The following is a 27886-nucleotide window of genomic DNA, read 5'->3' on the forward strand; positions in this document are numbered from 1 at the left end:
AGGAGCAGAGAGAAATAGCACGACTTTGTCAGAGAGTAGATGATTTGGAAAAACTCCAGCACCAGCAAATGGAAGAACTGGGATGTGTAGAGCAAAAGGAGCAGGACAAGGCTTCCCTATGATGATGGTCTTCAATTGCACCTATTCAAGTGAGTAAATTATTCATTTAAAAGTGACAATTTGACAAATATGGGACAAATTGGTACCATTGCGTACGAGCCACAAGAGGGCGCTATTGGATTTTGTTTCGACGCCAAGTAAAATCCCCACACCAAAAATACATTTCCCAGCATCCTCTAGTTTGTAGTTTTAAAATGAGCTAGTTAGTTGTCTAAAAAGCTAGCAAAGCGAGTATGAGACAACTTTGAGGAGAATTTTGAATTCTAAGCGTTCATGTGCCCATTCCGACACAGAATTAGAACCGTAAGTAAGAAAGGATCGTTTTGTTTGCACGCTAGCTTTATCCATAAGCGCAAAATCTATTTGTTGATTTCGTAACCTTAGCTCGGGTGTGGCTACATTCCGAGAAATTTCAAGTTTCTTCTGCATTGTCGTCTTTAAATATCAACTGGCCAATTTCCGATTAAATGTCATCGGTATTTGTCGTTGTGCAAGGGGGGCTGGTTGGATATGAGTGGCGGGAGACATGGCGCGATATTTGAATACTAACCGCAAATGTTTTTTGTTCTACTTTCCAGTGTTACGTCATCAACACAAAACTATATCACTGCACCAACACAACATGCACAATTAATCCTGTGCAGATTTTCTCTTTCTTATCTGCATGAGTGATCTGGTGCACCATGAAATCGTTATCTGGCCTGTGTTAACATATTTTCCATATGGTAACAATCATTTTATTTTGCAATTGAATGATTTTGTAATCAGCTACCCCAGACCTGGTCTCCACAACAAATGCTGCAGCCAAGCAAGGGAGCAAACTAATCACTTGAGGTTGATTAACAACCTTGTCTTGACAGCTAAGAGGCTGTGATTGTATCAAATAATAGCTTGACTCTTCACATAGCTGCCATGGAGACTGACAACAAAAAGGCAGACACTTTTCAAATAGCACACCGACTTGACTGCAGGTCCTCGTTTGGCTCGAGCTGTTCTAATTGACAAGGGAGCTTGTGGAGTCAGACGCTCGCTTACCTTTGTTCTTTTTTTTACGTCCGTTAGAGGTGACATGAGCTCCTCGGCCCTCCGGCAGTCTTTTCCGCTCGGGGCAAGCCCGGGGCATGGCGCGGAGACGTCCGCAATCACGCCGGGATTGTCTGCCGGGGCCGAGATGGAGCTTCAGAAGATGCTCATCGACGAGAGGACCAAGTGTGAACTCCATCGAGGCAACTATGAGATGCTTAAAGCCGAACACACCAGGTACGGATCGATATGTTCAATCGACGTCGGACATTTTCCCCCCAAAAATACTTTTTTTCTCAGCCTGCAGGAGGAGTTTATCCAGGTACAAGAAGAAGTACGGCATCTGCAGGCTCAACTCGAGAGGCTCCAGTTGCAGTTGGCTGAGCGCACAAGAGAAATTCTGGAAAAAAACAGGGAGATGGAAGATCTCAGACTGCAGGTACACTCATCGCAATTTTTTTTTTTGCTTTATTTTTCTTCAACGATTTCGATTAAAAAATGTACTCTTATGTGTGAAATGTACCAGGTGATGACTCCTCAGCGTTTGGAGTTGCTCAGAGCTCAGGTGCAACAAGAGATGGAGGGTCCAGTCAGAGAACGCTTTGCCAGATTGGAAGAGGTCTGTGTTCAATCTTCATCATCAAGCCACTGGATAATACTGATGTGTTTGTAGGAGGCGGAGAAATACAGGTCAGAGTTCAACAAGCTGCGCTATGGCTACACTGTGCTCAACGCACAGTTTGAACACCAAAAGGAAGAACACGCTCGTGTCGTGGAGGAGCAAAAGCTGCGCTATGAGGCTGAGGTGAAGTTGATTTAAAAACTGAGAAGAAAATGGCTCCAGACGATAAGTCTTTGTCTTTCTTTCTGGCTAGATTGCTCACCTGGTGAAAGACAAGGAGAACCTAATAGCCCAGTACCAGAATGCCGACTCTCATCACGACAGGAGACAAGTGGAGGTTCTGCTGAGGGAGAAAACTCAGCTCACCTTGCGTTCGAAGGCTCTGCGAGCAGAGGTGGCCGAGCTGCAAGCTCAGAAGGACCACTCGGAGCAGCAGGCGGAGAACGTTCAGCGGGTTCAGAACCGGCAACTGGCGGAGTCTCAGGCTGCTCTGAAATCTCTGGAGGTCCGATCTCTTGACGCCTTCCATCGCTGGCGTGGCGAGACATAACTGAAAGTTGTCATTTTGAACGTTCCAGGCGGAGCGTCAATCTTTGCGCTCGCGACTGGAGCGGATGGAGAGCGAACTCCGGCTGAGCCACGAACAGAACGCTCAGCTCACCGGACAACTGCACAAAGCCGAGAAGCAAGTCAACGCTCTTAGCGGACAGGTAAGCCATTTTGGATATCGAATGTGATAAAAGTAGCATCAACCTGTGCTTTGTGACGCCATAGATCGAAAGTTTGACGCATTCCCACAAAATGGAAGTGGCCAACGTCAAACTGGAATGTGCTCGCTCCAAATGCGAACTGGAAAGGGAGAGAGATGCCCTGAAAGGTCAACTAGAAGGTCAAAGCGTTTTTCTGATCCATTAAGACATTTTTTTTTAAAAAATGAAGGTTTTACAAAAGTCTTAATGTTTTTTTTTTCCAGGCCTCCAGACAGACGTGGAAGTGCTTAAGCAAGCCGTGGAGAGACATAAGGAAATTATTGTGGAAAAAGAGAGGGAGGGAGCCAGGAAGGTGCAGTCGGCTCGTGACGAGGAAATCTACAAATCGGCTGTCTTACAGGAGGAAAAGTAAGACGAGAAAATAATAGCGATACGAGAAAAAAAAAAAATTTTGTATTGCTTGGATTGCCCTCAGGATGGAGTTGGAGCACCGCCTCGCTGAGTTAGAACAGCAGAGGGCGCTGCAGGACACCAAAGAGCAAGCCCAGAAAGAAGAGTGGGAGGAACAACTCCGCATGGCTCAAAGAGGAGAAGAATCTGTTCGCAAAGAACTGCAGACCCTGAGGTCAGACTTGCCAGGAGTAATTTTCCTAAGTCAATTTTCTAATGCAAACTTTTTTTTATTGTCTTTCAGGATCAGATTAAAGCAGCAAAGCATCCAGCTTGAGGAGCTGGAGAGACAGACGGTAGCGGCGTCAAATTTGAAGCAGGTAGGACAAACCACATTATTCAATCAGCCAGATATGAAAATTATTTCGATTTTTTTTTTTTTTTCCTTACCAGAAAAATGAGGAGCTGTGTGCGGAGCTGGGCACGTTGTCGCGCTCTGAAGCCGAGTTGATGGAAGCAAATCTGCGCCTAAAAGCCAAAGTGGACGGAGTGAGGGAGGAACTGAGGAATGCTCGAACCCAAGCTGAGAGGAGCCAACGTGAGGCAGAACGGTACGTAAAACACTACCTCGATTTTTGTCAGTGTCCATCTTGCAATGTGGAGTTGTTCCTGCGGCAGGCGGGTGGAGGAGAGTCAAATCGAGTGGCTGGAGGAGAAACATAAGCTGCAAGAGAGAGAGGCCAAGTTGGATGTGAAATACTCGCAGCTCAAAGATAAAATGAAGAGGGCCGCTGTGGCTCAAAAGAAGGTACTCCTAATTAAGTTGGAGGCCAAAAAAAAAAAAAAAAAGAACCATCCACACAATGATCAGTTTACCTTTTTGTGACGCAGAGAAGAACCCAGACGGAGAACAAAGAGAAGAGCTTGCAGAATAAGATCCAACTGTTGAAGGCTCAAATGGAGGAGCTGAAATTAGAAGCTGCAGCAGCCAACAAGTCAGCTTCACGTTAAAAAAAAAAAAAGAAATTTCCCATCACGCAGCACTAACCCGAGAGCCTTTGTTTCCAGACGTCCACTTCACTCCGAGGAGCACGCTCAGCTCCGCAGAAGGATGCGAGAGCTCCAGCGGAGACACAACGAGTTCCGTCGCCTCCTCCTAGCCGACCAAGGCGCCTTCAGTTTCGGTCCCGCCGTCCTCACCTCTACGCAGAACCCATTCGGCGTCACGGACGCGGGATCAAACATACCGGTAAGTTGACCTGTTGATACGTTGCGGGACACGGCAAGATCTTCTCTTCTGTGTTAAGGAAGAGGAGGAGATGGTCCAACTGCGTGAGAGGCTGGATGAGCTAGAGAAAGCACAGCAGCGGCAACTTGAAGAACTCAACGGGTGTGGGTGAACAGTAACAAAATAATGTACTGTAAAAAAAAAAAAAAAATGTCTTTTAGCTTTTCTATTTTTTTATATCCACTGTTTACATTCTATGTACTTGAATTTTGTCGTCGCCGTTCAATGAAATTTGTCATTTTTGACACCATTTGAACTCTTGCATGCAAATCATTGGTGAGTAATCAGAAATATTGGCCTATTTTTACAGCACTTGTCTTTTTTACTGATTTCTGGTGTCTCCTTTTAAAAGTCCTCAGGTTTTAAGATATTCAGAGAAATGTCTTAGCAAGTATTAAGCTTTGATGATCACAAATAAAGTTTAAAAAAAAATTGCATATGTTGAATTGACTGAGTGCAGTTTACTTTTTGGACACTTTGAATATTCTGTTCTGATTTAATGACGTCAAAACATGACGTCATGTGACCAGCGTCGTCGTTGCCCATGTGCTTTCTTTCGGTACGTTTTTTTTTTTTTGTGTGTGTGCACGCTTCCGGGTTTCCCGCCGGAGCGTTTTATTTATGGGCCCGCTTTACTTCCTGTCCCACCCACATTGTGGTGTCGTTTCCTGGTGGTGGCAGGCAAGCAAGAGAGCGAGACTTCCAGGCGAGCCGACGTTATCCCAACGCTATAAACAAAAGTTAACTCAACGGTCCGCGCTTAACGACGCTTTCGGCGAAAAAGACATGCATATCAAGACAGGTATGTATATGTGACTCGTCGATATATTTCAAGGATTGAACTCATTCGAAGCGTTTATTTTAGGGCGCTCGCCGATAATGGCTAGCACCGCTACCTCAAAGAGCCTCGCTGGGCTGGCGACTCCCCGCTTTGCATTGAATGGGTTACGAAACTTTGTCGAGCGCGGCTAGCTTAGCGCACGTTTTCATTTCTTCGAAAGATATATCCTCGCCGATTAAAAGTCGAACTTCGGAATCGATTCGTTGGGTTTTTGACTCGTTACGTGATTCTTCCATATCGTGACGCTGCTAATGAAGGTTCGCTAACAGCGTCTCTTTTGGAGATTAGCAACCCCGGCGCCCGTCTCAACCTGCTACTTTTTTTTCACTTGGGAGTTTCTCGAATGTTCGCTTGGAGTGTGCGTTCAGTTGAGCCCCCCTTCCAGCCTTTATTTGTTTTGTGGAGCTTAATCTGAAACCAGGCCAGTGTTTTACCGTCAGTTCTCTCGTTTTTTTTCCCTCCTTTCTTTCTAAAAACGCCAGTGGGTGACATCACCCGTGCAAATAGTGGCCCCTGAATAACGGCAATCAAACAATATGGTTGATCCATACAAATAATGATCTGTTGACTCACAACTGCTCGCTCACCTCTGTACCAATCCGACACATTTTGGTTGTATCACTGTTCTTTCAGTTCCATGGGAAGCCAGTAATATTGTTTGCGAGTCCGATCCCTTGTGCGACCCAGCAGTCCTCGTTGCAACCACCAACCCAGAGCCACACATCCGAAATCGCCGCCTGTCACCCGGTTCCGGCAACTGCGGAGGAGGAGGAGGAGGCGGCGGCTGCATCTCAGGAGGAGAGTCCCGGCATCTCTCCCCCGACTCGGATCTGAAGGGACCGGGCCACGTGCACGCTTTTGGTTTGCGCAAGGAAAAGGAGCGCAAAGGCCTGCAGCTGCACAAGGGTCGCAGCCTTCGCCGAGAGGTCAGCCAGAAGGGGTTCAACCGCTCGCAAAAGGTGAACCAGAAGGAGAGGTGGGTGGAGGACAGTCTGTCGCTCCTCAAGCCCCCTCCTGCCTTCCCGGTGCAGGACAGCCCCGCCAAGCTGCAGCCCGCCGTCAGCTACGCCTCCAAGGTGAAAGCCAAAACGGCGAGCGGCATTCTGGAGGACGACCGCCCCGCCATCGGCGTCCTGCTCCAAAACCAATGGGGGCTCAGTTTCATCAGCGAGACCAGACCCGTCGCAGAGGGCGCCAACCCTCATCCCGCCGCCCCCGACTCCCCCGCACCTCAACCTACAGACAGGCAAGCGCCAGTAGAACCGCCACTCGTAATCCATCCCCCCGAAGAAACCCCCGGACCCTTCACTACCTCCACCGCCTCGGCTACACACTCGGAGCTGGACGAGCACAATGGGGAGATGCTACTCAGTTGTCGCCACCTCATGGAGGCTCTGAACTTCCACAATAGAGGTAACGGACCACATTTTAATTGTCATCAAATAGTTACAAGTATTTAGTTTTGTAACTTTTTTGTTTTGTTTCTCTGCAGAATGGAATGCAATCTGCAACCAACAGAAAAAAGGTACATTGAGTCGATCACAACGCGATGCTATCAAATGCTAACTGGATTTTAAAAGGAGGTTGATTCTATGTCTTCTCAGATCCAAAAAGAGTTGTGTGGTACAAGGACTTCCAGGAGCACCCAGCCTAGCAGCGCATGGAACCCCAAAGCATATCCAGACCGACACACACACACACACACACACACACACACACACACACACACCAAATCAACACACGCCTTCATGCACATTACGACACCTAACGACGGACGATTCTTGGAGTCCCCTCTCACACGCTGCACTCAGGATGATGTCTTCATGCAAAGCCACACTGAGACACTTTGGACTAACTCCTTTTCGAGATCTTACAGCAATGAACGTTATTATTATTTTTAATCGCCTTATTAAAAAAAGTCTGCCTTAAGTAATCAGACCGTTTCCCCACCCCTTTTTTTTTTTTTTTTTGGAAAGTTGCTGTTTTAACCAACTGTGTCCCATGTAAAGCGTGTGGTCAATCAAGCACTTTGTTAAAAGATGAATCTGTTATTAGCAATGGCCGTGCGAGGAAGTCATGTACGGTGTTTTAAATTTTTTTTTTTTCCCCCCCACACCCCCCTCCCCAATTCTATGTGAGGCGTCTTATACCTACTCGAGTTTTTACTCATGTTTTTTTTTCGGTTTACAGAGGGGTGTATTCAAAGGCACAGTAGAATTCCCCCTTTAGCCCTGTTGGATCTTAATGCTGTCCCCCCCCCCCCCCAAGAGCCCCCCCCCCCCCACGTTTGTTCCATTTTCTTTTGTTGTTTCTTGTTCGCTTTCTAATCAGGTGAATGTTGCTCGAGAATTCATAAGGGAGCTCAGTGTTCAATATGTTGATTTTTGAAAAAAAGAATTTGGAAAAATTACACTGGAGGAGGAATGTACGTGAACAGTATTGCTTAATAAAAGCGAATGAACTTGACTAATGACTGTTTATTGGAAATAAATGACTCAAATGTATATTTGAACCCTAATTGTATAGAAAAACAAATATTAAATGAAGTTGAGTACAATCGTGTCTGTTCAAACATGTTTTCTGGACAAGAGGCTTCAAGTGTGCAGGAGGTGAGTGGTCTATTAAAAAAGAGAAAAAAAAAAAAAAAAAAGGCAACCACTTCCTCCCCACACTCGACGGCCGGCTGCACTTTCCCTAATAGAACTTATGCACAATATAATCAGAAGCTACCTGAGAGAAGAGTTGGGAAGGATTCCACTTTGTACCAAGGTACTTTACATCTGATGGGGCAGAGTCCAAACTTTTTCTCCTCAAAATTGCTGTGATGCTTTTTTTTTTTTTTTCCCAATTAATCTCTCCATGTTACCTCCACTTCATCTGTTCTATATCTGCAACACAAGTGGTGGTTAGAAATATGGAATTAAAAATAAAAGGCAGGCTTGAAAGTTTTACCTCTGTGTAATCCACGAGTCCTCCAACTCGGTCACTTGACCGGATCGAAACATTTCCCAGCCGGCCTGAGCGATCATGGCGCCGTTGTCGATACAGAATCTACAACGTGTCACAATTTAGTACGATATTATATTCTGCACAATGTAGGTCTACCTTTCATCCGTGGCAAAAAGTTTGGCTCCTCTTTCCTTGCACATAACCCCCATCATCTCCTGGAGACGCAGGTTACCTGTGAATGTTGAAACATATTTTGTTTTTTTGGTTTTTTTTTCCATATAAACTCAAAGTTACTTACAGCCGACACCTCCGACAATAAGAACCTCCCGAGAGCCGCAGTGAGCCATGGCCCGTTCTGTAATTTCCACCAACATTGCAAAAACCGTCTCCTGAAGGAACAGAACGATATTTTCCCCAGACATAATGTACATCAATAATACATGTAAAATATTGAATGACAATTATTGCGAGTCTGTCAAATTAACCTGTAGGGAGAAGCACAAGTCCTCAGCTGTACACTGACCGGATCCAAGCATTTTATTCGCGGCTTCCTATGATTAGAACAGCATCATATAAGTGCGTTATTCTTGAATTAAAAAATAAATTAACTACTCACCTCAATGTAGGACAATATCCCAGAAAATGAGACATCCATTCCTTTTACAGTATATGGCAGCTCCACATATTGAGAGCCTCTTCATAATAAAATGAAAAAAAATGATATTATCAAAAATGTTTTTTTTTGTTGAATATAATAATCTCGGTCGTGTGTTACCACTTACTTCTTGGCTAGCTGTTCGATGTTGTAGCCTGGACTGGGATCGTTTGAAATCTGAAAAAAAAAAAAAAAAACCAATTCATGTGTTAATAGTAGCTGTGCATCCAAAAATGAAAAGAACACAAACCTTGAGAACTCTGGCAAATCTGTCCAAGCAGTTCCCAACCGCGATGTCGATGGTCTCTCCAAAGATTCTGTACCGCCGCTCAGAGTACGCGATGACCTTCACAGAAGCGAACACACAAATGTTCCATTATTTGATAGATTTGTAAAAAAACACACAGCTGCGAGATGAAATCCTACCACCGACCTGCGTGTTCCCGCCGCTGACATAAAGAACGGTGGGGTTGTCGGCTTTGGTGATGAGTCGCCCCATCTCGATGTGACCAATGCAGTGGTTGACACCGACGAGAGGTTTGCCCCACAATTGGGCCACTGTGCGAGCGACCACAGCAACTATGACTAAGGGTGCACCCATGCCAGGACCTGATAAGAAGAGAAACCAATAAATACACCGTCAACTTATTCACAATGTACTGAGCAACCTTTTGTATACGCCACACAGTCAATGTCAGAAGGTTCTATGGCTGCTTCCTCCAGAGCCTCCTTTAAGACAGTCAGTATAACAGAGCGATGATGTCTGGCTGTGTCACTGGGCTGGAAGCCTGTTGAGAAGAACGTGTCATTTAAAACGTCTTAATGGTGTGACCCCAAATAGTCTTGCCTTCTCCAGGAGGTGTAATGTAGGTCCGTCTAGGGTTGGAAAGTACTTCTCCATCCCTGATGATCCCAATGCCAATCTTATTGGCACTGCCCTCAAATCCAATCACTACAGTCATTGCAGCAACAATTTTGTTTTTTTAAGGAAAATAGTCTGTAATAAGAATACAAAGTAATGAGTTGCATTACTGGTGTTTTGCACTTAGATAATTATAACAATTGATTTGTCATCAAACAGCAAGATATTTCCCAGATTGTATTCAAATATTAGCATTCTTTACAGCTACCCATGTTGCTAGAATACTACAAACGAATGCTACAGTGTTTACTTGGTCACCCATTAAACTTAATGTGAATACCCAGCAACTATTGTACTTACATTAGACTATTTATAAACTCACATTAGTCCACATTCGCTGCTTTAATAAAATATAAATAAATGTGTGTATATATAGCACTTCCTCGACTCGTCCATGTGAGGTCCCGAGGACCCAAAATACTGAGACGTCCGAATCGCCTGACTGCTAATTTCGATCAACGTATTTAAATGTCAAATATTTCCCGCAAAAACATTTCTCAGTTATTTGGTAGATATAGTGATATTTAGACCCGTTCTTGTGTGTGTTTGAAAATTTGTACAATTGAATCGTTCATCCAATTTCTATCAGGCGTTCTAACGGTGGTCAAATTTGCTTTCCGTCCGTGTGCGCATGCGTGAGGTAATGGCAATAAAGTCCAATATGTCTAAAAACTATATTTCTATCTCACAAATACTGCAGCACAAAACATTTACCACTTTATTTTTTTGAAAGGTTTTTAGATTTTTTTTTTTTTAAATTAATGTAATAATAATCAAGCATTTGCCGCTTCAAAATTGTAGTTCCTCTTAACAGCGCGTCTCGTTTTGCATTGTTGGGGGGGGGAGTGACTGGTGCGGAGTGAGTAGCGTGTCCGGGACTTTGCATCCTTCTAAAGTGCGAGTAAGAATATTTGCATGCTGTAAAAATCGACATTTATTTGCGATCACTTTTGAGAATATTAAAACTTGCAGCATTTGAGTTTAGTGCTAGCTGATGGACGTTTAATTCGCAAGTAAAAAAATCTCAGCGGCTTCTTTGGAAGAGGCCTCCAGCCGTTGTCTTTGTTACAATGAAATGCTAGTGTTAGCAATTATGCTCATGTGCAAGATGTGTTTAAATGGTTGATATTACCAGCGTGTTTCCTAATCTATTAAATTCAGCCAAGAATGTTGTATTCTAATAATAAATCATATTGCACGTTTATTTCCACGCATTTATCTCTTCATTTTGCTTTAAAGGTAGAGTCGCTGCACAAAAATATAAGTTACACCTGCAACTTCGTAGAAGGTTATACATTTTAGAATCGCAAGTTCAATTGTTGCATGTGCATATTTGACAAAGAATTGGAACTAGCAACTTATTGGCAATAATAAAGTCCCATTTCCAAACCTTGTGTTTTGCAAGCATTGTTAACATCAGAAATAATACAAACAATATAATCTTAAGGCTAAACTGATAGCACATTCCAGTTTGAAAATATGACAAAAACATTCTTTTTTTTTTTTTTTTTTATCTCCTCCCTTTCTCAGCGGCGCTCCTGCTACGGCGTGTGTGTGTTGCGGGTCTGCAAAGTGTGTTTTCAACCGTTCGAGCAAGTTCAAGCATGAAGCGAGGAAAGAAGACAGAGGAGGCCACAGCAGAAGGCGACAATGAAGCCGCGTCTGGTGAGTTGCGGCGTGCACATAAAAAAAAAAAAAAAAAGACCTTCACATTTGAACCTCACAAACTTGCTGCCATCATGCCCAATTGACAGAAAGTACCCCAAAGAAAGCAAAGAAAACCAAAGAACCAGAAACCCCCATCATGTATGAAGACCCTCCGGACAAAATGACCAGTAAAGACGACCGGGAGGCCAACATGAAGATCACCTCCTGGAACGTGGATGGACTGAGAGCTTGGGTGAAGAAGAACGGTCTGGATGTGAGTTGGCCCTGAAGATCCAGACCACATATGCGCCCCCCCCCCCCCCCCCCCCTCCCCTCCCCTCCTATTGACTTGTGTTTCCTTCCAGTGGGTACGGGAAGAGAATCCAGACGTTCTGTGCCTGCAGGAGACCAAGTGTTCAGAAAAAGATCTTCCGTCTGACATCACGTCCATGCCCGAGTACCCTCACAAGTACTGGTGCGTGTCGGACGACAAGGGGGGCTACAGCGGGGTGGCCATGCTGTGCAAAACGGAACCCACCAAAGTCACGTATGGCATCGGTGAGTGAGACTGAGAAGACTTAAGAAAAGATTTTTTTTGATGGATGTCTTCAATCACTCAGGTAAAGAGGAACACGACAAGGAAGGCCGGGTGATCACAGCCGAGTTCCCCACTTTCTACCTGGTGACGGCCTACGTGCCCAACTCCGGCCGAGGCCTAGTGCGCTTAGACTACCGCAAGACCTGGGACGAGGATTTCCGTAACTACTTAAGCGAGCTGGACATGCAGAAGCCGCTGGTGCTGTGCGGCGACCTCAACGTGGCCCACCAGGAGATCGACTTGAAGAACCCCAAGGGGAACAAGAAAAACGCCGGCTTTACCCCAGAGGAGCGCGAAGGCTTCGGCCAGCTGCTGGAGGCCGGTTTCGTCGACAGCTTCCGCGAGCTCTACCCCGAGCAGGCCAACGCGTACACCTTCTGGACCTACATGATGAATTCCAGGTCAAAGAATGTGGGCTGGAGGCTCGATTACTTTGTGCTGTCGTCCTCGTTGGTGCCCGCTCTGTGCGACAGCAAGATCCGTAACAAAGCTATGGGGAGCGACCACTGCCCAATTACACTTCACATCGTTGTGTAACTCACAAATGCTTTCGGCTTTTTTTTTTTTTTTTGTTCCCCCTGTTTGTCAGCCAAACAAGTAAAAAAAAAAAAAATCTTTTTCTGTTTGGTTGCTCTAAAAAAAATAAAAAATGCAACGCTAAGTATCTTTTTCAAATGCTAAGCTAAGAAGAAGTTGAAAGTTGTTCTTCCGTCACGAAAAATGTTACAAGTCTATTAAAAAAAAAAAAAAAATTTCGCCCTGTAATCTTGTATCACACCAATAAATAAATAAAAAAATAATTTCTAGAGGAATGTTCTGGTCATTATTACACAATAAAAGCAACACCAATTTTTTTTTAAGACTAATGTAAATCTAGCCTCTTAATAAATGATCCAAATGTCATCACAATCCCGTTTTAGGTTTAATTGCAAATTTCCCGTCATTTCACAAAAGCTCCATTATGAAAGAGTTCATTCATACCGAGAGCTGGTCTTCAAGTTATCTTGTGCGTGCGGTGATGCATTTTGAGGCTGTGGGACTGCTTGAAGGCTTTGCCGCACTCCCCGCAGCGAAAGGGCTTCTCTCCCGTGTGCGTCTGCGCGTGTCTCTTCAGTCGGGTGGCGCTGAAGAAGCTCTTGTCGCACTGGCCGCAGGAGTAGGGCCGCACTCCCGTGTGGTAGCGCAGGTGGACCGTCAGGTAGCAGGACTGGGTGAACTTCTTGCCGCAGTGCGGGCACTGGAAGGGCTTGTGGCCCGTGTGGAAGCGCTCGTGTTTGAGAAGCTCGCCGTGGGAGAAGAAGCCCTTGCCGCAGTCGGAGCAGAGGAACGGCCGCTCGCCCGAGTGGGTCAGCTCGTGGCGGATCAGCGTGGCCTTGTACACGAAGCTCTTGTCGCACTGCGAGCAGGCGTAGACGTTCTCCCTGGTGTGGCAGCGCTCGTGCTTCTTCATGTTGCGCTCTCTCTTGAAACACTTGCCGCAGAAGGAGCACATGAAGGGCATCTCGTCCGAGTGGATCTTCATGTGGCTGAGTAGGCCGCCTTTGTAGAGGAAGCCCTTGCCGCACTGGGCGCAGACGTGCGGACGCTCTTTCTGGTGGATGCGCTGGTGGGCGCCGAGCGCCGTCCGATAGGCGAAGCTCTTACCGCAGCTGCAAGGGAAGGATCGCTCCTCCCGGTGGCTGCGCAGGTGGTTGGCGAGGGAGCCGGCGCAACGGAAGCTCAGCTCGCACCGAGGGCATCCGAGCGAACTCTGGACTCGTTCGCCGTGCGTCCGGAGGTGCCTCATCAGCGCCGACTTCCCAGGAAACTTGCGGCCGCACTCGGAGCACACCGAGCGGCCGCTGTCCGCGTGGGCCCGCACGCGCTCGTACCTGGGCCCGGGTTTATGCGTCTGCTTGTGTCTCTGCAGGGACTGCTTGAAGGAGAAACGTCGTCCGCACTGCGAGCAGACGAACGGCTGCTCGCCCGTGTGGATGCGCTGGTGCGATTTAAGCAAGCACAGGAACTTGAAGCTCTTGCCGCAGTCCCCGCATGTGAAGCGACCCTCCTCGTCGGCGGCCGTCTTGTCGTCACCGGAGTCGACACGCTCCTTGTGCTGCCGCGATTGCTCTTCCTCTGAAGGACACAAACATACACGTTCTGGAACTGGAAGGGAAAATATGCTTTAGGAGGAAACGAAGCAAACGCTCACCTTCCTCGACATCCTTTGCTGAGACGGAGGGTGACCAATATGAATGCTCGGAACTGTTTGAGGAAAAAAAAAAAAAAAATCGGAGTGACGTTCATCTTCGATGGATGTGTAGGAAGTAACTAACCAAGTGAAGGAGGCTGCTGGCTTCTCCCCGCTGACGTCCTGCTTGGTCTTGCTGTTCTTGCGTTTCTGCAAGTTGATGACTTGGATCTTCATGGTGGGTTTGCGTTTGCGCCGGCTCGTGCGGACATTAACAAGAGGAACGACTTCTGGCATTTCCGCCGCATCGCCCCTCGCTGACCTGAATTCCAGCTCATCGTGTGTTTGCCTGCGCGCTGTTTTGTGCGTGTTTCTATGCCGTCTCAGGGCCTGCCGGAAAGAGAAGCAGCGGCCGCACTCGGAGCAGCGGTGGGGTCGCTCCCCTGTGTGGATGACCCGGTGGGCCGTGAGCAACGAGGCAAACTTGAATTTTTTGTCGCAATCCCGACAGTCGTGAGGGCCCGAAGCGCTCTGAGGCAGAACGGAAACAGAGTCGTCCTCGTGAACGGTTGCCTGCTGCGTCCCGGCGAGGTCCTTTCCTTCCCTTTCTTTACCTTCATCCACATCTGAGGTCATCCCTTCTGCTTGCTGGACCAAAGCATTTTCTTCTAATTCCGCCTCAACTTCTGCAGTGACCTCAATGGTCACCTCATCTACTGTCGCTACATGGACGTGACTGTCACTTTCCGGGTCTGCTTGGTTCGGCTGATCTTCCGCTTTGGCAGTTCCGCCAGGATGGAAGGCAGAAAGGGAGGCAAGGATTTTGTCTCCCATGCTTGTAGCTGGAACTTTTTTTTTTTTTTTAAAAGCACATTAGTTAATTAAGAACTCCCTAATAATCGCACACATTGCTTAAAAAAAAATACATTACCATGCTGCTTTAAACGTCTGAGGTGTTTGTGGTGCTGGAGTAAAACTTTTAAGTCATTAACTTCACGAAGTGGATCCACGCATTCAACTGATATTGAAGAATCAAGCCAGCAAACAGTCTGCAATTGACACAACGAGAATTGATTCTGCAATTCATCATACTGTTCAAAGCTAATCATGAACTGCTACTGTCAATTGTACACATACGCCCTCTAGTGGCAATCTAATGTATTTAATACATTTCCAATCTAAACATCAGAAAGATATTGCTTACCTGTTTGAGATCAGGAACAGGTAACAGTTGAGCGAGTCGACAGAGGAAGTCCCAAAACAGGGACTTTAGATCCTGGTCGTACTCGGGTCCGTAACAAGTTGGGAAAACCTCCTTTCCGATGAGAAGTGTCATAAATTGAATCCCTTGATCACATCATTCAAATGAAAGTGGTAACGCCTTACCATAAAAAAGTGTTGTCGCTCTTCGGGATTCTTGAGCAGAACCTGAATTGATTCCATGAAGCGCATTATGGCTTCTTCTTCTTCTTCATTCACCTGCAATGTTTCAACTGATAAGACCGAGGCAGAAAGTGGAATTAAAAAGGCACTTACGTGTTCTGCAGAGGTGTTTTGTTGTTTAATCTTGTCAAGAAGTGACAAGATGACATCACATTCCAACGGCTGTTCGCTTCGGCATAATTCGAGAATATACTAAGAGCAAAGAAAAGCATAATGTTGGCACAATAACTTCTCACTCGCTCGTCTTTGTTGTACTCACCCTGGCTCTTAAACCCAGGTTAAGTTGCATCCTGTGCTTGTACACGAGCAACTCCGGGACAATCTCCACGGCCAAAGAGACAAAGTCAGCAACTTCCCAGTAGTTGGTGACTTCTTGTTTCTTTAAGGTCTGCCACATGGAAGCTGACAGGAGCTGCAGAGGCGGCACCAGTAGACGAAGAGAAGGCAGAGGTAATTGACTACCTGGGGGGGAAAAAACAACATTACATACAGGTTAAAATAAAGGCAGTGATTGTCAAACTGGGATCCATCAATTCATTGTAAATTGCCTTACACCAGGTTCTGGATGCATTTCAAATTTAGCTTGATTGAAATTCTATAAAACAATTTATAAATATTGAGGTAGACACCTTTAATTTTTTTGAAAATATTATAAGGGTGTCCTTGGGAAATTGCTACTTCCATTATTCCAAACCCAAACTTAAGCTAATCTTGTAGCTCTGATGGAAATGTCACCATTCTTTTTAGTTTAACACCCCCCCCCCCCCCCCCCCCAAAAAAAAATAATATTCCTTCATGCACTAACAACAAACTAACCTTGGGAAATAGTTGAAAAAATAATCGACTCCATCTTCTTGATGAAAAGTTGCTGATAGCCACCAATAGCCAGTTAGCTAACCACTCGAACAATGCAAAAAAACAAACGGTTGCGATAACAGCAAGCCTGGTATGACTTTTCATTAATAAATGCTCAAAATCAATTAACACAATGAAAATAACTACCGGAATAAAATCATTTGTAGACAAATTTGGATGCTATTTCGTTCCATCGTTCTTCTTTGTTAGTAAGACTGTTGACACCCGATGATACGTCTTATATTACCGCCACCTGTCGACGATTGTTGGAACTACACACGCGTTCCGATTAAAACTGCACAAATACACAAAAGATAAAATATTTCCATGAACAATTGAAAACTAAATAGCATAATTCGTCATCATATTGTACATTAAAATGTTTTCACAAACATACATGATATAATTGAATGCCAAGTGAATAAAAGATAAAAAGAGCATAATAGCATCCGACACAAATATATTTCTTTGACATGGATTTCATTGGATGGTCCAAACAGTGAGTGAGCTAATTGCACTTTGGTGTCGCTTTTTTTTTTTGTTTTGTTGATAATATACAATTTTAATAACAAATCAAAAAAAATTCTGAATCACATTCTCAGTTCTGAACCAGGTCCCAGTGTATGTAAGGTCCAAAGAGACAGGTTTTGGCTGTTCCAGTGGGAACGGATCCTTCTCCCGAGTTAGTCAAGAAACAGTCGTCATCAAAGCGATGAGGAGTCTGTTTGGAAACATCTTGCTGGCACGACGAGGGAACTTGAAAGTGGGGAAAGAAAAACCAACAAAATGTCATTATAATATTCACAGCGTGAATAAAATTATATTTTTTTTTAACTGCGGTTAATTCAAATGCATCCATGTTAAACTTGAATTTTTTTTTTAAAACCTCCACAAGAGTCGTGTTGCGGAAAACACCTTACCTACTATCTGAAGTTTCTGCAAAGTCTGTGGACACTCTGTAGCCTTTCGGACTTTTTGGTCCAGACTCAGACATCTCCGTATGACAACCAGAGCCAAACACAGCTGTAGGGCAAATGTCAACACGCCCAGGACGATGATGACGTTATTATCTGTCGAGAAGAAAACAGTGGGGGGGGGGGTAAATTTCGCCTTTTCTCCATACATCCAGAAAAAGTCTACACACCCCTGTTTAAATACCAGGATTTATAAAATGACCGACCATATGATGACATTTGTGGCATCGAGTCCCAGCGGGAGACCACCAGATCCGAAAGGCCTCGAGTGGAGTTGCGCTTCTGGATGAGTTCCATTTGTCAAGCCGAGCGAGAGATGGAACGCCGAGAACCTTGACGAGGGGTCGATGACAAAGATTAGATGGGGGAAATGAATTCGGGATATACTCGGCATCATTTTTGAAGACTATTTTCAAAGGAGCTTCTATTATATTCACGTGCAGCTATTTGAATGCGAGCGGGTCAAACTCCAATGAACTTTGAGCCGAGTTAGACAAACGATCGGCGAGTTAAACTTCGACATTGTAACGAGACCAAGTTTGAACAGTCCAGTTTTAGTGACAAATATTTTCGACTCACCTCGCTAATGATGAAAGTTGCAGTACGTTGAAAGCCGCCCCCCACCCCCCTCCTCTCCTGTCCGAGCGTGTGTCGTTTGGAGTTCAACCCCAGCGGAGAAGCCACTCAAATGTCCTCATTAAAGTTCCCGGGAAGTTTGTTTTCCTGCTCGCTCCACACGAGGTCCCCTTTTTTTTTTTCTTCGTCTCGTTGGGAGGAGACAGCTGCGCGGTCACATTCATGGCGAGCATTCAGTCGTGAACGAAACACATCTTATTTGAAATAGATTACAAATATTAAATAGCTCAACTGAATGGGTACATAGACTTAGTGACAATGAGTAAACTATCCCGAGGACCTTGTTCAGGTTCCCTCAGGGTTGGGCGGGTGTACTGAGTAGTAACAGTAAGTGTCATGATGCATTGTTAACAATGGAGCGGAACGTTTGATGTCACTTTGACCTCAGATTAAACTTTGAACAGTTTGGCTTTAAATAATTTGCTGTCGAATGAAATTCATACACTACTTTTTTTTGGGGGGGGAGCTGCAATTTGGTATCATGGTGCTGTAGTTTTTTTAAGTTGACTTATGTTATATTAGTATGCGGTCAAAAGCAGCAAATTATATTTAAGATATAAATAGAAAAGGAGGAGTACTGGAGTGACCCATATGAAATGAGACCCTGAACCTCCCACAGGAACAAAGCCCTCTAGCGGTGATTTAATGAACAGCATCAACAATGTTTTTTATCCTGGCGTAATCAGCATACTTATTTTTTTTCTTTTTCTTATAACAGTGTCCAAACGTTTCCCCTCTGATGGCTGCATACTAAAGTATCAAGAAATTATATATATTTTAAAGATGGTACATTTCCAAATATAGAACCAAAACAATTTAAGTAAAGTGGAAGTAAAGTGGAGATTAGTGGCGTTATTGGCATTTTCTTTTGAACTTAAAAAAAAAAAAAAAACTGTACTACACTGTTATACCCAGCAGAGGGCGCTAGAGTTAGAAAATCTAAAAAGTAATAAAATTAAGACATGTAAACGTTTTTTATCTAAACTACACTAAATTTGTACACAATCACATGTTCATCCTACTGAATAGAAGAGAACAGAATTTTAGTTTCCATAAGGTTTCACACACACGAGTGTATTCAAAACTGTTTTGCCACAATAAATATCTATATTTAGAATTCCAAGTCCATATTTTCATGTGCAGAAAGTGTCAACCCGACCACGCAATTTGTACAATCGTGTTTGTGTCGATGTCATCCGTTCAACGATTGCTCTCTTTGAAAATCGTGTATATCGGGGGACGCCAGTGGCGTCGTCCTCTAGCAAGGATTACTCCTCCACAAGGTGTGCCGGCCTTCATGCAAATTCCATTTTGATTATTAAAAGCAGAGGACAGGGGGGGGGGGGGGGAGGCAAACTGTTTTGTTCCCCATTAAGGCGACCCCTTCTCCCACTAAGAGGATTATCCCTGACACACGCGTGGGATTTACATAAGGCTGTCACGGATAATATCTGACATTTGGGCAATATCCTACATTTTGGCAGATTGAGAAATGAGTGCATGTGAGGTGTGGCCGGTTCAAGTTGCCAGTTGGAGACGGTAAATATTCTTACTTCCTCCGACTGTGTTGAACCATGTGACCCGTCGGACTCCGAATCCCGTCGCCATCGATTTTATAGTCGGGCGTATAATTATGCGGTGAGTGTTAAATTCGCAGTAATGGCAGCCTCTTCCATTAAAACGTAATTAGCATGCTTTAGTTCAATATCTCAAGGGCACTGGGAATAATTTATGCAGTTTGATACAAAACGACACGTTCTTGTTTACTCTGAAGCCGTCACTCACCTTTTACAGGTCCCATATATATATATATTAAAAAATAAAATGCAAATGCACCAGATATTATAACTAGACACAGTAGTGTAATAGAAGTAAGTGCTCGACAAAAAAAAAAAAAAAAATAGTTAGAAAAATGTATGCTTTGATATATGACAGATGACACCAACGGTGAAGCAACACTTGTAGACAGATAACATGAATACTCACAAGCATATATTCTTTATCCTCTGCAAAGATCGACAACTATTACTCTGTACTTTTGTTCTGTATTTCACTTTTGCAATCGAATCGGCGCTCTACAAAAAATAAGATCCGAAGCGATAGAGGCAAGCAGATGATAAAGACATTTGTGCGATTCATTAAATCAAACACAAAAGGTTTTGTTCTATCCACTCCCCGGGGCGCAACTCAACCTTCTCATCCAACACACACAGTTAATCCGCTCTCTCGTTACTCCGACATTTCTCGGGTCAGTTTTCTTCCTCTTCTAATGTGCGCGGGAAATAAATCTTGGAAATGTCATGGCAGCAGCTGCCTGATAACAAGCGCTTGTAAACAACCATGTGGGATGATTTGAACACAGGTACAGTACGTTCTTAGAAAGCCAGGCGTTACGATAAATTACCGTTTTATTTTGATGCCGTCGCCGAGTAAACACGACGGTTCGCTTCTCGCTTTTTTTTTTATATTCTGTCACTGAGGTCATGTTTTGTTTTTTCTTCTTCTTCTGCCTCGCCTGGTAAATATAATTAGATGTGACGATTGCTTTCAACGCGAGTTATTTCGGCGGGCTGGCTGGGCAGTTTATTTTTATAAGATTTGATTCCTTTCAATTTTTTTGGTGCGTCAGAGTGAGAGGGGAAAAAATAAGACTGGAGCTTTTTTTTTTAAACTTTTTTTTTGGAAGGTATTCTGAGTTCAACCACCCTTTCAAATAAACCTGAAATTGAACAGGGTTGTGTAAACCTTTTATATCTACTATACCTATAAATAGCACAATCGGACGACCTGATAAATTTGCAATTTTATATTACTTTTGCCTTTTTTCTTCTCACTGGCTTGGTGGGAAGAAAAAAAAAAAAAAGCAGATTTAAACGAGCCTTTGGAGTATTTTGATTTTATTGAATGTGACGTGCAAAACCTTCTCGTCTGTCATTCAATATAATCTCATACGGACATGCAAAGACTCTTTAAATCTCTCTTATCGGCAAATACGATGGATGATATTATGAATAAGTGTTAGAAGTGGACGTTCACTGCACACGCACTTAGAATTCAATTAAAAGCATATTATGAGTCCTCGGTGGAGCCATTCAAGCGAGAGAATTAGCCAACATGTGCAAAATCTATTTTAGCGCTGAGTAAGGTCAGACTGGATTTTTATTTGCAACTTTGCTTGTAATGTATTATTGATTTAAAAAAAAAAAAAAAACACCATGACCTAATGAGGGCTTGCTCATTTGCATAAAATATTCCGTCTTTTCATTGCTTGCCGTTTTTTTTTTTGTTAGCGCTCTGAATCCTCCGAAAGTTTTGAAACATAATACTTTGGTCCATATAAGGCCAAGCTATTTCCAATTTTCCATTTGGCCGCTCGCCCCCCCCCGCTTTGAAGTAACCTATTTGCGACACGCAGTTACGATCTGTGACTTCGCTTTCCCCCACTGAGACGTCCTGATTACATAAACACAGCACGGAATTGTTTGGTCCCGATCCAGTCCGAGAACATGAAAAGACACGACTTGTCGTCCTTGATCTCCTTTCATAACCGACAAGCCATCAGGCTTGAAAAAGTCTCGACTTGGCCTCATTCGCGGCATAAAAAAAAAAGACTTCTCGCCAATGTTAGGAAGGATATTTCATATAAGGTGGATCAAGGATTGATTATGGATTCGCCTCCTCCACCTAATACGATTGCTGTGGCAATTTCACAGACGATGTCGCTTGTGTTTATCCCGCCGAATTCTGCTGGCAATAATAAACCGCCCTGGATTCTCAGTGACATATTTTAATGAAGTGCGGTGTCAGCGTAATTCTTTCCCCGTTGTGCCATTCAAAGAGTCGATTGTAAATATTTCCCAAAACGTGGGATATAATCGTATTCAGTTCCAGAGAGAGCGGGGTGAGCGACGGCGTTTCCAAGGAAGCCACGGAAACGGGAGGAAACGCGGCTAGATGAGGTTCACGCTGTTGATAGACGACAGATGAGCCGTGCGGAAAATAACGAACGTCACAATATTTATACCAAACTAGCGTCGGAGTATTTTTTTTTATGTCGATTCCAATAATTTAATGCTCCAAACTCCATCGAGATTTACACGTGCACGCATCTGGCGTGTGCATTGGTTTCGATGACACGCTATTAATTTTTGATGCGTGTTTGACAAGCTTTCATTCATGGAGGTTTGAAGAGTGCAGAATAATAGGAATCACACAAAAGAGGCTTTTCTTAATAAGCAAAAGGGCTACATGGGGCCTTGCTAGCAGTTGTTAATCAAATTAATCCTCATAAAAAAAATCAAATCAATCACACAAATGATCTTCTTTTGGACTATTCTAGAATCCGAACAAGGTGAATGAACCATATTAGCTCTAATTAAACAGTAGGCATCATTTGCCAAATGCTACCATTACACGGAACGTGTTCACATTAACGTTGCTATTTTAGCGATACGACTTCCACTTTCATTAAACTTTCTCCGACGTTTGACTTATTGCCCGTCAGGAAATTATTACATTTTTAGAGTCGGGACTGAGAAGATTAATGTGTCCTAGTGGATATTGATCAAAGCGGGTTGTTCATTAAAGTTTAAGAGGAGTGGTCATGTGCCTTTCGCGTTATGACTCCGCTAAAATGTTGTTGCGCGGTAGAATCTTTTAAGTTTTAACACCCGTCATAACTCTGGAAATGATGCTCGTCTTTGCGGATTACAGTATTACGAGTCAGCGTTTGCGCAAATGTACGCTACATTTTGGATGCTAATGGATAGACTCAACCTCAAAATTAAAAAAGCTGGTCACTTTTAGTTATGGAAAGCGATAATTGGTTTGACTTTACATTACTCTTTAGGTGGCCACCAGGGGGCGGTACAATATATTTATATATGTCTGTCTACATGTATTGCTGCACCGATTGTGTACAGATGCTATTCATGAGCCTGTCTATGGTGTTTTATATTGTGTGTTAGCATTAAGCTAGTAGGGATAACTAATCCAAAGCCTGGTTGTTTAAAATACCGAATTTATGATTCAATTAATTCTCAATTCTGTTTGTTTTGTTTAGTTCGACAAAGTCCATCTGTTCGAGGCAATAAACAGCTTCAAGAAGAGTTATTGACAGTCTCCCAAATTGCTGCTTGTTGCTAAGTGAGCTCCATCTGCCGCCGCCATCGCATCATACGCAATCGTGAGAGTATTATGGGACCCAATCTTTAAAAGTCAACATATTAAGATGTGGAAAAACATCTCGTCCCTGGGAGAGTTATTTCCAGCTTGGTCCCTATGGGAGCCATCAACGAGGCGTCTTCATTCAACAACAGCCAATTTCACCATCACTTTTGAAAGCATCGCACGTTTGGAAAAGGCTCTGTATGTCCTTTCGGCCACTGAAAAGGACTGTACAATCATGTTAAGTGTTTTTTTTTTTTTTTTTAAACAAAAAAAAAGGTTTTAAGGTTTCACTTTTTCACTAGCAAATGAATGGGCCCTTAAGAGGATTTTTGGAAAATTGTGATTTGCTGACTCACTAAGAGGTTATTTGCCATGTTTTAAATCCTTCTGATGTAACCCTACTTTTCATTTGATCACCCAAGCGGACTTTATTTCCACATGGTGCCTAAAATAATGACTTTTTGGGAGGCACAAAGCAACACAACCTCTAAAACGTAACCTTTTTTTTTTATTTTAAAAATGCGCGGTACCACACTCATGAAAGAACAGATTATTCGGTGCTGCAAATGGGACATCAAAACTAAAAAAAAAAAAAAATGTCATATCGTGTGGACAGGACATGTGATGAAGCAATACAAGTTTTCTGGCACCTTGGAAACGACACCACAGAGCTAAAAATATCAGACAATGGGAGAATGTAGGTCACACCTTCTTCTCATTGGGTGACACCACTACGTCCGGAATGACACTTCACTCTGCTTCCTTTCTTTTCTCGCGGACTAAGAGTCAATCTTTCCGACACTTCGTTTCCTTGGCTCGATAAATCGGCTATGGATGAGCGAGGGCGTAAAAGCGCTTTTTTATTCGAAAGCGAAACAAAGTGCAAGCGGATACACCAAGCAGTCATTTTTTTGACCTTCATTCTGAGACATATAGTACATCCAAAAAGTCTACACACCCCTGTTCAAATACTTTAGGTTATTTAAAAAAAATAGACCAATATGATTTTTAATGATAATGCACTTAGTTAACATGGTTATGTTAGTTAACTTTTTTTTTTTTTTTTACAAATATGAACGTTCCAATAATGTTAATGAGTACAATAAAACATGCTAATATGTGCATTTGATAGCCATCGAGACTTCTTTTAATGCAACTTAACTTACTGCATTGGATTGGTACTAAGACATCTCACCAAACAATTACATTACTATACATACAAAAATGAGCATGAATGAACTCTTGGAGAAATTTCCAACACAAAGAATCGCTCAATCTCATTCTTACTGGTGAGCGCTACATTGCCCCAACTTATTGAAGCAGTCATGTGTTCCAGTAGATATGGTAGTCGTTCTTTTCTTGGTGTGAAATAACTCCGAGACACAGCAGACATGGTTTGATCTATAATAGAACAAGTTTGGAATTGGTTTCGGTGCTGCTGTTTGCAAAGCACCACAGGTCTTTCAATTACCGAAAGGCAGTCAGACTGGAGTGTGACTGTTCCGCCACCTTGCCTTTCCATCATCTTTGTGATTTCTGCTGTTGTATCTTTATCTTTTCCAAGCACGAGCAGGATATTGGTGAAATGGAGATACACGACCCAAAAAACCAAATTGGACTTTTGGGTGACATTTCAGGATGAATCTTAAACGGCTAAATTGCGTCTCAGGCTAAAAATCATGACTGGAGTCAGTAGAATAATTTGATTACATATACATATAATGAGCCAATTCATACACTAGCTACTATGGCTACAGCTGGGCCAGATGCTAACGATTAGCAAGAGAAGAGCTAGCCCATTTGACACCCACGTCACTCACCATTTAACTTTTAAAGACACAAACACAAGCCGAACGATCAAAGTCGATGCTACTTCCGCCTCTTAAAATAAACAACTCCTAAGCCATTGTAAAATTTCACCCCAAAGCCAAATATTCGTTCTGTGATGAGTGCATCTTTTCATCGTAGATGTAACGACCATGTTTTGCTATACCACGAGGGCTGAGTCTGTGAGGGTTTGCCCCACTGTCCTGCTTCCATTTTTAAGAATTCCCTCAGTGGTTGCATGACTCGTGTTGATAACTGGTGACTTTGCTCCAGTGCTATCACAGTCCTCCATTTGGGGCTCGAGGAAGGCTACCCTTTTTCCATTGGACCTCCGCTGCCCCGATTCAAGTTCCCTGGGGTCCGAACAGAGGACGATAGCTCGTCCTCCGCAGCCTCCTGGGGCCCCGCCCCTGTTTTCCCTGCACCGACACGGCGTCAGGTAGAGGTAGAGGAGCACTAGTATGATGCTGACCACGCAGGAAGCCAGGGTGGTGAAAGCCGTATTGAAATGCTCGCCTCCGCCTCGATGGGCCAAGCCGCTGGGGGCGACGGAGCTCATGTTTCCCACGACCACGTTGACCTCGGGAGATGCGTCCGGGTCGTGGCGGCGTCCGCGGGCCGCCACGCATGCGTATGTGCCGGAATCCTCCGACAGCGCTCCTCTTATCTCCAAGGTGCCATTAGGGAGAACTGCGAGGTGAGCGCTTGGCTCGGCTGCTGATAAATTTAGTATCGTTTTGGGGGTCACCCAGAACACAGCCGGCTCTTTCACGGCCGGCGAAGCGAAGCCCGGGCATGTCAACCGCAACCATTTACCCGGATCCACTTGGTAACTTCCCGCTTCGTCGGACACCTCTTCGTCCAGGCTACAATTCACCTCGGGGCTTACATTTTCCCTACATGGGTAGTCACCTTGAAAGTCCAACAGGGGGCGATACTGCTTCCACGTCCAGTACTCGAGAAGAGCCAGTAAAGCACAGTCACACCTAAGAGGGTTTCCCTGCAAATAAATTCCGCCGTGTCGGCTCAGAGCGAGCAAAGTGCCGACGTCCGCACTGTCGAGCCTGTTGGACGACACGTCGAGAAAGGTCAAGTTGAGAGGCCCTCCTCCATCCCAAAGACTGACGGGAAGTGATGTCAGTCTGTTTCCAGACAGGTAGAGTTTCACCAGACTACGGAGACCACTAAAGGAGTTAGGATTGATCCGGGCAATCTGGTTACCGAACAGCAGCAGCTCTCGTAGCTGCGTGAGGCCGGTAAAGATAGACGAATTGAGCACTGATAGATTGTTGGATGAGAGGTCCAAATGGAAGAGATGAGGTGTCACGGCGAAGGCGTTCGCTTCAATCTGGCCGATGCCATTGCGGCCGAGGAGCAGAGCGGCGAGCCGCTCCAACGGCCTCCTTGTCCAATCGGTGGGAATCGCGGCTAGGGAATTGTGGCTTAGGTCTAAGCGTGTGGCGTAGTCGGGGAGGTCGAGGGGTAGCTTGGACAGATTGCAGCCGCTGCAGGAAATAATGTCGCTGGTGCAAATGCAGCCGGGCGGGCACGTGAGGGTCCGAGGGGGGAAGCCGAGACACAGAGTGAGCAGTAAGGCCGCCGCCGCGGGGTTGAGGCTGCTCTGGCTCAATAGATGCGACGCGATGAGACGCATCCTGCTTTTCCCTCAGGGCTAAGTCTCAGCTTGCCGTCTCACGCCGTTTACACGTCATGCGTTGGAAGGAGAGCTGAGGAAGAATCACACAAATTTGGCATCGTTTGGAGAAACTGGCTGTTGACTAGATTGAAAAAAAATATATAATAATAATAATAATAATTCTGCGACGAGTCAATCGATCACTGGATGCTTTGTGGTCGTGGGTACGTTCGAGATATTTTTCACGGGATAAAAAGCCCGAAGGACTCGGAAAGCAAACACGGTGAAGCGGTATTTCGCCGTTACGCTGCATGCAAATGAAATCAACTGCCGACCAGAGCGAAGTCTTTTCAATCCAGAGAGGCAATCCCTTTTGGTTGTGTAAAGCACATCGAGTTGCCTTGTGTTTGAAATCTGCTATATAAATAAATAAAGCCGCCTTGCCTATTATAGCGAATGCTGCCTGGTTGTTTATTTCAGCCGCCATTCGTGTTTACACTAGCGCTCGTGCAACAGCTGTGTTCAGGTACACGTCGTAAATGAAAGTCAATGTGTTTCTTTCTGTTTGGTATTTTGATACAGATGACGAAAGGAATTGACATTTGTATTGGCATACTTTGACTTTCATATATTGTGTATAAGAAAATGACTTTGTCATTTTAATTCAAGTCAAAAAGAATTCCCATGGCAAATGCAAGAGCATTAGCGAGTATCCGTACTCGGTATCGGGGATTACTACAACATAAGTACTTGTTCCGATAAAAATAGTATCGGTGCATCCCTAGCTACACCCAAATGAAGGGTGAAAAGTAAAACAAAAATATACAATTAGCATTAGCTTCCATTTGTACATTCTGAAAAATATAAGCAGAATTATTTGTCATTCCTCTCTTACAATTAAACTGCACACAAATGTTTTAAAAGTGCTTTGAAAAAAAAAAAAAGCCGTTTGGAATACAACTCTCTCAGATCCAGAAAATTAATGTTAGGAGGAACTGACCAACTCTATTGCATCTTGGCTTCTCATGGAAATAAAGGACGGAGGAAAAAAAATAAATAAATACAAAGACACTGCCTGCTCACCTTGACGCCCACGCAGCTGCTGCCTGTTCAAACAGACATCCTCTTCTTGTCCACGTTAGCTTGTGCATCCACGCTCCAAGCGCGTGCAATCCTCCTTCGTGGTTCTCAAAGCCGGCTGGGTTTGATCCCGCGTCCTAACATTGCGCGAGCCTCAAAAAAAGCAGACAGCCGGCTGGCTGTGCGCGATGGGGAGGAAGGAGAAGGGAAGCTGCCAATGAACTGTTCACCTGCAGGTCGAGTTGCGTGACGCCAGTGGGAGGGGACGGAGAGAGGCGATGGCGAGACGGAAGCCACCGCGGCACAACAACGCACGCACGCGACTGGAGTG

The 27886-nt window shown here is 44.4% G+C and overlaps 6 protein-coding genes across 18 annotated transcripts in view; 3 read left to right on the forward strand and 3 right to left on the reverse strand.

The window, feature by feature from the left end:
* Positions 1-2: 2 nt before the first annotated feature.
* Positions 3-4590, forward strand: cep83 (centrosomal protein 83). Of its 2 annotated transcripts, none has more exons than XM_085902523.1 (16): positions 3-149; positions 1183-1380; positions 1444-1582; positions 1670-1762; positions 1817-1948; positions 2019-2270; positions 2344-2475; positions 2540-2654; positions 2739-2883; positions 2951-3100; positions 3170-3245; positions 3319-3476; positions 3544-3673; positions 3757-3860; positions 3934-4114; positions 4173-4590. In XM_085902523.1, exons 2-16 carry the CDS (start codon positions 1190-1192, stop codon positions 4263-4265), a joined length of 2091 nt encoding a protein of 696 aa, XP_085758649.1. In that variant the 5' UTR covers positions 3-149; positions 1183-1189; the 3' UTR covers positions 4266-4590. The 2 variants fall into 2 exon arrangements, with proteins under 2 accessions (XP_085758649.1, XP_085758648.1); XM_085902522.1 differs by lacking the exon at positions 3-149 and adding an exon at positions 261-423.
* On the reverse strand, positions 3925-12877 carry osgep (O-sialoglycoprotein endopeptidase). Of its 5 annotated transcripts, none has more exons than XR_015063142.1 (13): positions 9821-11469; positions 9446-9595; positions 9267-9386; positions 9032-9207; positions 8849-8944; positions 8726-8775; positions 8560-8638; positions 8429-8494; positions 8242-8332; positions 8100-8175; positions 7947-8045; positions 7725-7882; positions 3925-4214 (listed from the first exon to the last, which is right to left on the reverse strand). XR_015063142.1 is itself a non-coding variant. In XM_085902541.1 (12 exons), exons 2-12 carry the CDS (start codon positions 9558-9560, stop codon positions 7843-7845), a joined length of 1008 nt encoding a protein of 335 aa, XP_085758667.1. In that variant the 5' UTR covers positions 9561-9595; positions 12747-12877; the 3' UTR covers positions 7614-7842. The 5 variants fall into 5 exon arrangements, 3 of the variants coding, with proteins under 3 accessions (XP_085758667.1, XP_085758666.1, XP_085758665.1); XR_015063143.1 differs by having other exon boundaries at positions 3926-4162; XM_085902541.1 differs by lacking the exons at positions 3925-4214; positions 9821-11469 and adding an exon at positions 12747-12877 and having other exon boundaries at positions 7614-7882.
* LOC147040203 (uncharacterized) lies at positions 4737-6737 on the forward strand. Its single transcript, XM_085902538.1, has 4 exons — positions 4737-4955; positions 5628-6407; positions 6487-6519; positions 6599-6737. Exons 1-4 carry the CDS (start codon positions 4775-4777, stop codon positions 6646-6648), a joined length of 1044 nt encoding a protein of 347 aa, XP_085758664.1. The 5' UTR covers positions 4737-4774; the 3' UTR covers positions 6649-6737.
* Positions 10271-12571, forward strand: apex1 (APEX nuclease (multifunctional DNA repair enzyme) 1). 2 transcript variants are annotated; one of them, XM_085902544.1, is made up of 5 exons: positions 10271-10415; positions 11051-11185; positions 11275-11441; positions 11533-11725; positions 11788-12571. In XM_085902544.1, exons 2-5 carry the CDS (start codon positions 11125-11127, stop codon positions 12300-12302), a joined length of 936 nt encoding a protein of 311 aa, XP_085758670.1. In that variant the 5' UTR covers positions 10271-10415; positions 11051-11124; the 3' UTR covers positions 12303-12571. The 2 variants fall into 2 exon arrangements, with proteins under 2 accessions (XP_085758670.1, XP_085758669.1); XM_085902543.1 differs by having other exon boundaries at positions 10330-10421.
* LOC147040205 (uncharacterized) lies at positions 12012-24943 on the reverse strand. Of its 6 annotated transcripts, none has more exons than XM_085902513.1 (12): positions 24484-24943; positions 17787-24413; positions 17414-17539; positions 17154-17303; positions 16195-16989; positions 15638-15840; positions 15322-15570; positions 15140-15250; positions 14867-14984; positions 14081-14783; positions 13957-14009; positions 12012-13880 (listed from the first exon to the last, which is right to left on the reverse strand). In XM_085902513.1, the coding sequence occupies exons 5-12, from the start codon at positions 16226-16228 to the stop codon at positions 12760-12762; spliced, it is 2592 nt and encodes an 863-aa protein (XP_085758639.1). In that variant the 5' UTR covers positions 16229-16989; positions 17154-17303; positions 17414-17539; positions 17787-24413; positions 24484-24943; the 3' UTR covers positions 12012-12759. The 6 variants fall into 6 exon arrangements, with proteins under 6 accessions (XP_085758639.1, XP_085758642.1, XP_085758644.1 ...); XM_085902516.1 differs by lacking the exon at positions 24484-24943 and having other exon boundaries at positions 16195-16528; positions 16828-16989; positions 17787-23167; XM_085902518.1 differs by lacking the exon at positions 24484-24943 and having other exon boundaries at positions 15322-15414; positions 15472-15570; positions 16381-16989; positions 17787-23167.
* Positions 24049-27886, reverse strand: part of LOC147040206 (amphoterin-induced protein 2-like) — a 39634-nt gene continuing 35796 nt past the window's right edge. Inside the window, exons 8-9 of one of the 2 annotated variants that reach the window (XM_085902537.1) lie at positions 27559-27734; positions 24049-26566 (exon numbers count right to left, since the gene is read on the reverse strand). In XM_085902537.1, the coding sequence (XP_085758663.1) occupies positions 25000-26493 (1494 nt within the window). In that variant the 5' untranslated portion in view covers positions 26494-26566; positions 27559-27734 and the 3' untranslated portion in view covers positions 24049-24999. Of the gene's footprint in view, positions 27735-27886 lie in introns of both variants that reach the window. The other variant, XM_085902536.1, reaches the window with a different exon arrangement.

Source organism: Syngnathus leptorhynchus, chromosome 21 (assembly GCF_054491065.1).
Source record: "Syngnathus leptorhynchus isolate UIUO chromosome 21, UIUO_Slep, whole genome shotgun sequence".
Lineage (NCBI taxonomy): Eukaryota > Metazoa > Chordata > Actinopteri > Syngnathiformes > Syngnathidae > Syngnathus > Syngnathus leptorhynchus.